We start from the raw sequence: 12,468 nt of genomic DNA on the forward strand, positions 1-12,468 counted from the left end.
TAACAGCAATAAGAGATCTGGGAAGCATTTCAGCTGAAAGAGTTAAATAGTGCCAAGTCAACTGTGGTAAGCAGAGGGTAACTGAAAAGTATTGTTGCCTTTCTGGTCTCCCAGTTGCCCAAATCAAACAAAGAAATTCAGTGTTTTGCAAGCATCCTCCTTATCTGAATCATCAAACAAACATCATAACTCATATTAAGCATTCTACTGAGTGCCTGTATTAGCTGCACAACCCTGTCCTCTCTTCCTGTCTTAAAAAGTAATTAGATAAAGAGTTACATAAATATTTAAATATTTCTACTGAGGTTTGCTGAGGGAAATGCAAGGCTGGGTCTGATTCCAGGCACTCTTCCCAGTACACTGTCAAATATAAATCATCCTGGGAAACATTTTATTCATTTCAAGTATTGTGAAGAGGCCACTTTTATTTACAACATAAGTAAAACAGAGATTTAGAGAATAAATAAATATCCAATAAGAAAATTCTGCATTTTCCAAATATTTTTAAATGTTTTTTTAATTAAGCACTTCCAAGAACACTGTGCCCTTAGATAACCATCAAGCTAAGCATGCTTGAAAGATTATCTAAGATTAAGATTTTGCTTACAAATTGATAGACACTTCAGCCTGCTCAGGAAAATAATTAAGGCATGCCACTCCAATTATTAACATTAAGCATCTAACTGTAAACGTAAAAACATATTTCTCAAGACCTAGAATACCCAGAACCTTGGCCATCATTTCAAAGAAATCCTGATGTACTGAGCTGACACTTGGCAAAACTCACACATATTATTGCATAAAACCTCAACAAAGAAGGCAAAAGGAACTCTACCAGAGACAGCCTCAGCTATGCTCTCTGCCACATCCCCACCACTCGTCCTGGAATCATCTACTTATTTCAAAAACTTTTTTTTTTCTAAAATTATTTTTCCTCTATATCTAAAAGTATTTCCTGAGAGCCTGCAATCCTTAAGGCACTCCAAGGACAGCAGCACTCATTCCACCCCTTTCCATAATAACTCCTCCTGTAGTCTTGACCTCATATCCAAGCCAGCAGAGCAGTGCAGAACGTGACTAACACCACTTGGTCTGTTCCCTCATCATCTCTCCACGGACAGATGATGTGTGAGCATGAAGTATTCTGGGTTTGACAGGTTTAGCTCCTTTCTTTGTATGTGCTGCTAAGTATTCTCTGGTATCCAGTGACAGGACACATGGGAATGGTTGAAGTTGCACCAGAAGAGGTTCAGACTGGGCCTCAGGAAACATTTCTTTACTGAGAGGGTGACCACTCACTGGAACAGGCTTCCTAGAGAGGTGATTGATGCCCCCAGCCTGCCAGGTTTAAGAGGCATTTTGACAGTGACCTTAAAAACATACTTTAATTTTTGGTCAGCCCTGAAGTGGTCAGGCAGTTGGACTAGACAATCATTGTAGATCCCTTCCAATTAAAACATTCTATTCTATTCTATTCTATTCTATTCTATTCTATTCTATTCTATTCTATTCTATTCTATTCTATTCTATTCTATTCTATTCTATTCTATTCCATTCCATTCCATTCTATTCCATTCTATTCTATTCTAATTTTGCATTTGGTACAGAAAACAGTGCTGTGAAAGGACGTGTTTCCTGTTAAGCAAATCTATACTGCTTGCCTTTAGATATTTAAAACTCGGTCTTTATTTTTTCATTGGGAGAGAAAAGGAACAGCTTCAGGGTGAGGCTTGAGTCACCTGTCCTGTGTGCACAGTTAGCCCTCAGGTCTCTGTGGTGTCTGGGAAGTGCCACTGATCAGAAGATAAATGTAATCAGTGCATCAGCATTGCTACATCAGTGTGAAAGTGCAGTGTGAAAATGTTTTGAGATCAGAACTAAGCATAAGGTTTTGGGAAAACAGTTTCCATAGTGCAGTTATGTGAACTCTTGTGCTGGCTTTGAAGGTGGGTAATCTCGACTTGTGAAGACAGATACAAAAGAAAAGTGTCCATCCAGAAGAACTGCCACCAAGGCAGAGTCAGGTTATAGCCATGCATGGCGCCAAGACCTGCAAGCACAGAGGGACCTTTTCCTTTACTGGTGGTGTTGATAACTGCTGTACAGACTGCAGAGGGCCTGTTCTGTTTTGCTGGCACTGTTTGCAGAGAACACCTAGCAGGGGATAGTGGACAGCTTGGAAGGAAGAGTCCCAACCACTCTCTGTAATTTGGGCAAATCATCTGTAAAGTGGATTTTCCATTTATACTCACCATTGAACTCTGTCAACTTCTGAAGGTCTTCTCCAAGCTCTGCAGTGACTGTCAGTGCCTGCTTCACCTTCAGGTTTGTTTCACTGTGGTGAACATTATAAGAAAAAAACATTAACTGAAAGTCATATGTGAACTGAAAACTCTCCTTGAAAATCAATTCTGCTCTTGAGGACAGTCTTCCTTAGCCATCTGATGGACTGTGATACTGTACATCTGTTTCACCTGGCCAAAGGGTGTAGATTGTCTCTTTCAGTCGCACTGACAGGCATTCAGAGGAATTCTGAGGAATAGTATCAAAGATGAAGTGGCTCTGTCTTCTTAATTTCACACAGAGCAGTGCACTCTCTACCCCGTCACTCATGACGCATTTAAATCCAAGGTATCTAAGCATGTATGAGAGCTCTGAATCTTTTCTCCCATGGTATTCTGATCTGGAAGATTACTTCAGTCCTGGGACTAGTTAGCTGGGGAGCTGGAAATGCAATGTCAAAAGAATACTGCATTAGTTCAGGGCCTCTTAGAAGTGGCACTAGTGGGTATGAAAACTACAAACCTATTTGAAGCAGAAATCAGATGAGGAAAGTCCAGAGGGCTGTCTGTAAGGTCTTGGGAGAGACACAATTTCTTAGAATCTCTAGTTTTGCTTAGTCACTCAGACTGCTGCTAGTTCTGGGCAATGCAGAAAAAGTAATGTAAACTGGATCAAAAGGATGAGTCAGCTCCAGTTTATTCCAATTAATACAAGTTGCAGCCCTCTGGTTTTGTAGCCAGTTGTGTCCTGGAGTGGGCAGCATTTGGAAGCCTTTGCTGTGTGCTTGCATTGATATTATTCTACAACAGACTAAAGGAAATTACCAGTTATTCATTGTGATTATTTCGCCCAGATAATCTGTCTCAAGGAAAATACTAGAGGAGAAAAAAGCAACAGCTTTTCATGGGGATATTGCAGGGACATGTGTCTAACTAACTCTCAGTGTTAGAAGAGCTGTCACTGAAAAGTCAAGTCCCCTCCTCACATGACATTTGCACTCAAGAAGCAAAAGTATCCAACAGATGACTTTATTTTCAAGATACCTATCCAAGGTTTGTTCTACATGCTATGAAAGTCTTGCTACCAAAGCTCTGGCAGGTGTGCCTGCAGCACTCAAGGCCCCAGGAAGGTGGCTCTGCAGCGGTGGCAGGGGTTGCACTCCAGGGCCAGGATCACTTACCCATCCAGCTCAGCTGTCTCGATGTACGTCAGGCTGTGTGGCTCACTGCTCGACAGCAACAGGAGATCAGCCTGAGCACAGATAGACAGACAGACTTGGCATGAATTCACACAGTCAGCAGGCATTGCGAAGCACTGCTGCTTGCGGTTACTGCCACATCATCGTTACCACTGATTTTCTTGTGAGTGATAAGAGTGGCAGAGATTAGCTGTGATCAGGGTAGAGACAAACGGTACTCACTGTCACAAAGTTGTTGTTTTCTAGTTTTATTATATCCCCCACTTGGACATTCATCCATTTTTGCTCCTTTAACCTGCAAGGAAACCTCTAGTAAGTAAGCACATACAGCAAAGGCCTCTTGGGAAAGTGGGGAACTTAGCTCTGCTCCTGGGGCCAGACTGTAGGTGCCATCAAGACTTGGGATCAGGGCCTGCCATGATGTGTCCTGATCCATATTAAGTTGGGGGATCACCACAGTGCAAAAAAATAGCAGTAAAAATCAATAAAAGCACTGTTTGGGCTGACCCATGCTGGTTTGAGACCAACCCCCAAAACAGCAGTGCAGTCCACGTGCACTGTCCTTGTCCTTGTCTCTGCAGTGACTACTCCCTTCCTTCCTTTTCTTAAAGGGCCACTTTGCCTCAAAAAACTCTCTCTGCTTTGTGTGAGACACTTCATCTGGGAAAACCGCAGATTATGTAAGGTTTTCTGAGTGTGCTAAAAGCAAGAGTAGCCAGCTTCCAGGAAGGTCAGTGCAGGTGCTTGGCTGTGCACTTGACTGTCTGAGCCATGTCTGCAGTGGTCTTCACAGCACCAAGCCAGATGTCCACACAGGAAGCCAGCTAAACTGCAGGCACCAACACAGACAAGATAGTTGTATATGAAAATTCTGGAGGTGAGAAAGATCAGTCTCAAAACAGGACTGGGACCTCAAGCTTGAACTCAGTTTGATCTTGCTTATTCAGTGTTGGTTAGAGCCGGACAGGATCTGTGGTTCCCAGGTTTTGAAAAAGGCAAAACATTATAAAATTTCTGTGTCAAAATTTGTTTCCTAGACACAGTAACTAAGAAACTGGTAAACACAGTAAACTAAGAAACTGGTTTACTTAGCAGAGAGCACAAAAAACTATGTCCCTATTCTTCAGTTTCCACTTATATTCTTAACTGTTTGGTAATCTGTTGGAGTCTACACAACATACTGCTATCTATAGAGTGGAAAAAATTCACAAAATATTTCCCAGCTGTCTACAGCTGTGTCCTATGCATAGTTGGACTCCATGGAGCTGCAAGCACATCTGTCTGCCACAAAAGCCAAAGCCTCTGCTATTTTTTCTGCAGGAAAGAACTAGCAGTACAATGTCCAAAGCACGCAGCTGAAATGTTTTGGGTACATCTAAGCCAGAAGTGCTACACACACTCAAAATATAATGAAGTGTGTGAAGGAGATATTCCAGCTTCTTAATTTGAAATATCTTGTTGATAATGCCTAGCTTTGCTTAATGCAGAATAAACGCTATGAGTATAAACGGATACAGAAGATAGCTTTGCATGTCACTTTTGGGGTAAGGAGTAAAGTAATACAAGACTCTGAAATTCTTACTTAAACATAAACAACCAGGAACAGGGAAAGAGTTTAGTTTTTGTCAGCACAAGGTTACAGCCATAATGCCTGCACAGATTCTGGTACTGTGTCTAGGGTTCATTAATCAGACACATAGTCCAAAACTGCATGATGAACTAGTGGTGTGAAACACAATTCAATTTTAAATTGTTAGTGATCCTTAAGAATCGTGCACACAGACACACAAAAAACCAAAAATATTTACTAATAAAATGCTTTTCCCTGTGAGAACTACAGCAAAAAGGACTTACATGCCATTGATCAGGACCTGGACTGGGCGGTTGTTGACGTGTTTGTCGCTTTTGTGTCGATTCTGAAAATTGGATCAGCAGGTTAAAAGGCATTTCCAGGAAACCAAACACTCAGGAGCCCTAGGCAGTTTATTAACATTTTGGATTTCCACCCAGCTGCCTGAATGGGTCAGGCAGATTAGGGTCACAACTGAGTCAGTGTCCAGCACGTTTATGGCAGTGACACAGAGCATAACCAGACTTCAAAGGACAACAGTCAAGGGCTTGCTCTTGGAGAGAAGAAGGAGGGTAGAGCCTTACATGTCACTTTAGCACAGCTCTGACTCAGCTGGCATTGCTCCCACCCACCTTAGTCTGTAAACACCAGAGAAATTCATTCCTCTGCTCTCATACGGAAAGTGGTCACTGATGTTCTGGCATTGCTCCATAGGACATCAAAATCATTTTAATAATGAGAGAAAATCAGATGCTAAACTCAGTTCTAATATCACTCTGTGAAGTCAACTGGGCTTTTGACCATTAGCTCGAATGGCAGCAGACTTTGGCCAAAGCTGAGCAAGTTTAAAAAATCACAAGTGGGTTGAGCACTTGCTTCCTACCAAATTTTTTTCCATCTACATTGTACTAGATGACAGAGGATGAGTTCTCCAAAGTGGAAGCCTAAGATTTCTGTGCCTGCATCCAGACATATCTATGAGTGATCACATTTTCAGACATGCTGAGCAGTTTCAGAGAAAGTCAATGGAGCTGCTGGGCTGTTCAGCAATTTGGAAATTCTAGCTCCTGTTTCAGTAACAAACTATAGATTTTGGGGACTTAATTTCAGACCCCCATCTTAGTGCCTGCCACCAGCTGAGTTTAAACAGTTTATTTCAGTTACTGTGCTGAAGAATCACAGACCAACTCCAAAGTACAGGTCAGAAATACAGATCTTACAAAATCATCAATGGCATCCTTGACTCCTGATACAGCCAGCACCAGCACCAGGGGCACCACTGTTGTAAACCAGGCCAGTGAGGAAATCTGAGGAATCAACTGTAGGAAGAAAAGATCTGAGTTAAGACATTTCCTGCCAGTTCAGAAAATCACTGTTTCCTAATCAAGCTGCAGACAACATCTTTCTATGATACCTGAATATAGAATAAAGACACAAATGTAGCTCCATCCCTGATATGTGATCCGCCCCCCTCCAAAGGTGTGAGAGCCAGGGAACCCATGTTTTCCTTCCAAAACAAGCTATAATTAAAGTTAGAAAAATTGAGCTGTCAGAAAGTGTAGTGGGTTGCTCTTTATTGTTGTTTGCAGAATCAAGATTGCCAAGTTCCCAGGGTATTTCTTTGGAAGTACTGACATGGGCAAGACTGCTGTGAGGGACTCAAGAGCCGTCTGAGCAAAACCAGCTGTGCAGAGCCCTCAAAAGCTTCTGTTCTTTGTTTCAGTAGCTTCTCACATTTTGCTGAAGTAAATTTTGCATCAATGGACAATGCAAGCTGTTGCCAGGGCTGACCTTGCTGTCCCAGGAGCAGCACAGCCGCTTTTGTTTCCTACATCTTTGACAGTGAGAGGGCCAAAGAGTTGAAGGTGGTTCTGTTAGGCTGTCAGTCAAGCAGAGGGAGATGCCTCATCCCCACACAGTTCTCCCCTTCCTCTAGAAGTGCAGCACTGGGGGTGGAAGCATCGTGAAACCTGCATTAGTGTGTCCCTCAGCTTGGATCTGGGAATTGTAAATTCCATGTGCGTTGTGAAATTAACATTTATGCACTGTCATAGCCCAGATCCTACAGGCACCATAGCCCTGCTCAGCTGTACAGGTTGCAACTGCTGCCTTCTCACCTCCCTTGGAAAATGCATGTCCCACTGCTCTGTGACAAAGGAGGGGGAGACAGAGTCCCCACAGCCTGCCCATCATATCCACTCCTGAGGCAGGAATAGTCCCACAGGGATGGAGTGAGGAACATGTAGACTAATGCCTGCCCTCTTTAGGCTATCTTGATGTAAAGAAACAGCTGTGTGCTCTTATATATAGTCAACCCTAGATGGCCTAGCAAAACACACAGTGGAATAGTTTAAGGCAAATACTTTGAAATAGTATGAATTTGACAGACAAACAGCTAGAGTGCAGCACAACAACGCAGGAACTGTGCTCCCAGCTCAGCTGAAAAGGCACCTTCTCTTGAAAAACATAGATGCACTGTAATTTCAAAAATTCATTTCCTGCAAATAAGCAAAAAGGACCATATGTAGTATGCTGAAGGCTTAATCACATTTCACCTATGCTTTTTTGAGCTGAAATTGAAAAAAAAAAAAAAAGCATTTGAGACGTTATTTCGCAAATTTGTGTGCACTGAAATGATCAACTTTAAAACATTAAGCTTGAAACATAATCAAAATTATACCCTTCTTTTGATAACGTGTATTCTGATATGAGTCAGCAATGGCAGAGTACACAGCAAGGGGCAAAGGGGCAGAAATCCTGATATCAATTTATCCGGTGCGTTCAGCTTTCAGGGTATCATTAGCAGCAGGGATGAGCAAAGTGCAACACAATGCCATTGCAATCCACAGGGTTCAACAGTGCTGCCAGGGCTGACACACTCCATACTGGGCATCTCCCTCACCCTGGAGAGGGGAGCAGCATATCCAGCTTTTCGAAAACTAGCCAAAACCTTGAGCCTTGCTGATGTTAACTCCTTCCTTCCCAGGGAAACACCACAGGTTGCATAGGTGGTGTCCTTCTTGCTGTTTTCCTTTGTGACTGCCTGTGGATTTTACCTTAAAATCTGTGGGTAAGACAAAACTTGGCTTTACACTACAGGATGAATAAGTAATGCAAAACTGAGGACAGCCAGGAGCACTCAGAGGTAGACACAAAGGGACAGTAGGGCAGGGCATGAAAAAGTTGCACAATTTGTTGAAAACTAATTAACTTTTTTTCCTTCATTTAGTTCAAACCCTCATATAAAATGGTAAAAGAGAAAATTGCTTTTTTCTGCCCTACTTTCTATGTACTGTAAGATTTTACTAAGATGCTAATTCACACCAGGACTATAGCTTGCACTTCATTACACCTGTCAAACATAGACTGGCTTTGATAACAGAGAACAATCTGCTGGAAACAGCACAGTGATTTCATACCTGCAAAATCAGCAAGAAAAGGAAGTAAGCATTGGCTATTCGCTGAAACTGCTCAAACAGGTTGAGAGGCAGGAAAGTGAAGAAATTGTATTTCGATGTTTTAATTGAATTGTTCTGTAGGAAAAAAAATGAAAATAAGGATTGGTAAAACAGGAAACAAAATTACAGCACAACACATTTCAACTGTGTCTTACTTGCTTATATTTAGCAATAGCACTGTTCCCAACAGCAGCTCAAAAAGCGTTTCCTTTTCCCCCACACAAGCATGCCAAATCTAGATAAACAGAGAATTCCTCTTGGAATGGGTGAAAACATGATGCTTGGCTTATGCCAGTGCTGCTGCAGGTATGTTGTTGCTCACAACATCTTCCCTTTATTAATAGTCTTCTTACTTACACAGTGCACATAGAATATTGAGAACTGTAACCAGAAGACAGCAATTTTTCTGATGCTTTTTGTCAGATGCTTTGAAATACCCATTGGCTAAACAACCCTACTGGAGGTATATGTCCTCCCAGGAGCAGAATATGACATTATTATTATAATTTTCAGCTCATTCAGCAAACTTTCAGCTCAGCAGCTTCAACGGGTGGCTTGTTTCTACTCCACAAAAATCACTTGGATGTGGTGTTGTGCAAACACTCACTAACACAAGAACTCATTGTTTCAGTAAGTGAGCTGCAGCTTTGTTCCCTATTTCCAGTTTCCTTTTCTAATTTCAGATGGCCCCTCCAGCCACAAGAAGTGGTTACTCCCCAGTCTGTCTTTTGCAAACCACAGAAAGACCTAAGCTTGATATTGCAGAATGGGGTATTTTCTTAACCAATGATGATTGACCAGTCTGGTCCAATATGTGCAATAGGTTTCAATGCATCCTACTGACCCACCAGCTGCTGCTGTCCCTTTAGTTTTCAGGTGCACTAGACCATCCTTCCATATGATGTTTAAAGGTCCAGGTTTAGTTCTGGAAGGATGAATCCCCCCTATTGTGAGAACACCATAAATTTTTCCCCCTAGAGGGTCTCCAGACAATGCCCATGAACCCCCTTCCAGGGAACCTAAGGTGTGACAGCACAAGGAGGCAGACATGAAGCACACCTGAATTCCATAATAAATATGCTGGTTCAACAGGAGAGAAAATGGTGATTGTGGTATTTGTAATGGCCTTTAGATATTGGTAAGCTGGTGGGAGGACAGAAGCTACTAAGTATGAATCACAGCCCACTTCTTATCCTTGCATTAATCCGGGATCTCGACATCTACACTGACATGCATCAGCATGTTTCCAGCACCAAACCAATTATTTCAGGTTAGCACTGAAAGGTATGTGTGGGGGAAGCTATTCCATTTTTGGCAGTTACTGGATTTCTCTACCTTCAGACACACTGTACAGCGGATGTTCTTCAGCATTAAAATCAGGTTTTATCCCTTGGACAAGCCAAATGAGTAAATCTCTAAAAGGGCAGAAATTAAAACAGCTTTCGTAGAAGAGCTAGCCAAATCCTCCTCTTGACTGGACTCCAGCAAGAAAATATATTTATCAGTGATCATCATATATAGAATATTGCCTGTCTCCTGGTATCATGCAGCTACCTGCAAGTGTGGTTAACCCTGTCTATGCCATGACATGTAGTTAAATTTGGTTTATTTCAAAATCCTTAACTGTGGGGTATGTGTTGTGGACAGGCTCCATGAACGCTGCTGAAACAGAAGCAATGGAAAAACAGCATCCTCTGCAAACCCAGCATACCAGGAACTAAATTGCTTGACAAGACTGTGTCCATCAAGCACACAGTCTAGCAAATTTTTTAATAAAAGCTGGATCTAAATAAAGAAATCTGCCCACTATTCTGAGGACAACTATTATGACCAATTACTTAAAGAAAAAACAGAAGATTGTTGCTGCAGGAAAAAGTAAATGCAGGGGACTTGACCTTTGTGCGTCAACAGATTTCAGAGGGTTGCATATAACATGGGAAAAACTACTCAGTAAACACTCAGATAAAGTTTATAGATCTTTGCCTGCAAAAATCTCAGAAGGGAATAAGAAAAGAATGGGAGTGGTTTATTTCAATTCCTGCCTTCTATTTCTGTCCATTAATTACGTCAGGAAAATCACTGAATGAACCACAGCCATTCATTTTATTTCCTATTGCCATTAGGCATGGTAAAAACCCCAGACATAACAACTTCCAAATGCTTAACTGCAGGAATCTGGATAGTCAGTGTTTTCTCCATAGTTGTTCAGGATCATTATATTGTTGGGCACATACCGTCATTTGGGACACTAGGGCACTTTAGACCTGAGGATAAGGACAGGGAGTATTGTCATGAATCTTCTCATTTTTCTAGAATCTATAATTAAAATTAATCACCAGAAAAAAAGAACTTGTAATTACTATAAATATATCTAATTAAACACATAACTTGTTCATGGACCTCAGGGGCTATAGCAAATTATGATGACAAACTAGAGAAAACTTCAGCCTTTCCAAATCAAAACTCTGCATTTCTACATCACAGATATGGCTGAAGCACTATGCAAGGTATCACATAATAATGGAAATATAGAATGGTTTGGGTTGGAAGGGGTATTAAAGATCATCTCATTCCAACTATCCCTGTCACGGGCAGGAACACCTCCTACCAGACCAGGTTGCTCCAGCCTGGCCTTGAACAATTCCAGGGATGGGGCACTCACAGCTTCTCTGGGCAATTTGTGCCAGTGCCTCAACACCCCAACAGTAAATTATTTCTTCCCAGTATCTAATCTAAACCCACCCTTAGTTTGAAGCCATTCCTTTGCCCAGTCTGCTACATGCCCTTGTAAAAAGTCCCTCTCCATCACTCTTATGGGCTCCCTTCAGCTACTGGAAAGTCACAGCTAGGTCACCCTGAAGCCTTCTCTTCCCCAGGCTGAGCAAACCCAATTCTCTCAGGTGTTGATTATGTTTTCAGACAATACTAGAGGGCTGTGTGCTTTTGCAGCTCAGGCTCTTGGCCAGCTACAGGGAGATCTCAACTGGCCTCTGCTCTTGATTTTATCCTCTTCTGTGATGCTTAACATCATCAAACCCTGTCACTCTTCAGAGCTGGACCAGACCCTGACTCTGGGGTGGGAGGGGTGCTACAGGAGCCTGCATCACTGCAGCGCATTAAATGGTCCACATGCAGCCATCATTTCACAAGCAATGCCTCTAATACATCATCTGCCTCACTGTGCCCACACTCTGCCTTCAGTGGGGAAAACTCCCATAGAGAAAAAGTCATGGAGAGGAATAATCTTTGTAACAGCAATTACATATTGAGAGGCCTTACTGAAATTTCTAATTTTCCTATAGATTCACGAAAACCAACAACTAAGAAGAGCAGTTCTATGGGCTAAGCACAAAGATGGGGATGGGGAGCTTTACATTTACTCCCTGATCTGCCCCAGAGCTCTGGTTGTGTGAGGGCAGTCCCTGCATGCACCTGTGTCCTAAATGAGCAGGTCTGAGCGTGGTTACCCACAGGCAGCCTGGAGCTCTCCAGATGCGAAGCTTGACACCAGAGCAATGTTGTCTGTGGGTGAGGGATTATTCTCATCTGCTCTTTTCAGGGGCTAGATTCACACCTCCTGGAGGTGTGACTCCACCAAAATGCTGTCCCTAAGAATAGTGCTCATCTCTCCACAGTTACACAAGTCCAGATCTGGCGGATGAGCTGTTACTTTGGGGGTGTTTTCAGAAGCCCGCCTGTGACGTCCAACAGCAAGCAAAACTCAGCAGATGGCTCCTACCTTAGATCGCTGAGCAAACAAATCATCTCCTTGCCATAAAAGTCACTGGAAATAAGAGACACTGATGCTTTTGTGGCTAGATTACCGGGGCTAAAGTGTATGGCAAGGTATTGACCCACTGAATTTATACCCCTGGCTCAGTGACATAATAGTTCCCAGCAGCTGGACAACCTAACCCCAAGTAAATTTTAGCAAGACTTTGGTGACCCCACAGGGAGGT

At 42.4% G+C, this 12,468-nt stretch overlaps 1 protein-coding gene across 1 annotated transcript in view; it reads right to left on the reverse strand.

Moving 5' to 3' along the window:
• Positions 1-12,468, reverse strand: part of LOC131096259 (phospholipid-transporting ATPase FetA-like) — a 98,356-nt gene that overhangs the window by 60,786 nt on the left and 25,102 nt on the right. Inside the window, exons 4-9 of the mRNA XM_058044577.1 lie at positions 8,471-8,584; positions 6,272-6,370; positions 5,336-5,397; positions 3,704-3,776; positions 3,464-3,534; positions 2,253-2,335 (exon numbers count right to left, since the gene is read on the reverse strand). Coding sequence (XP_057900560.1) covers positions 2,253-2,335; positions 3,464-3,534; positions 3,704-3,776; positions 5,336-5,397; positions 6,272-6,370; positions 8,471-8,584 — 502 coding nt within the window. The remainder of the gene's footprint in view (positions 1-2,252; positions 2,336-3,463; positions 3,535-3,703; positions 3,777-5,335; positions 5,398-6,271; positions 6,371-8,470; positions 8,585-12,468) is intronic.

This window comes from Melospiza georgiana, chromosome Z (assembly GCF_028018845.1).
Source record: "Melospiza georgiana isolate bMelGeo1 chromosome Z, bMelGeo1.pri, whole genome shotgun sequence".
NCBI classification, from domain to species: Eukaryota; Metazoa; Chordata; class Aves; order Passeriformes; family Passerellidae; genus Melospiza; species Melospiza georgiana.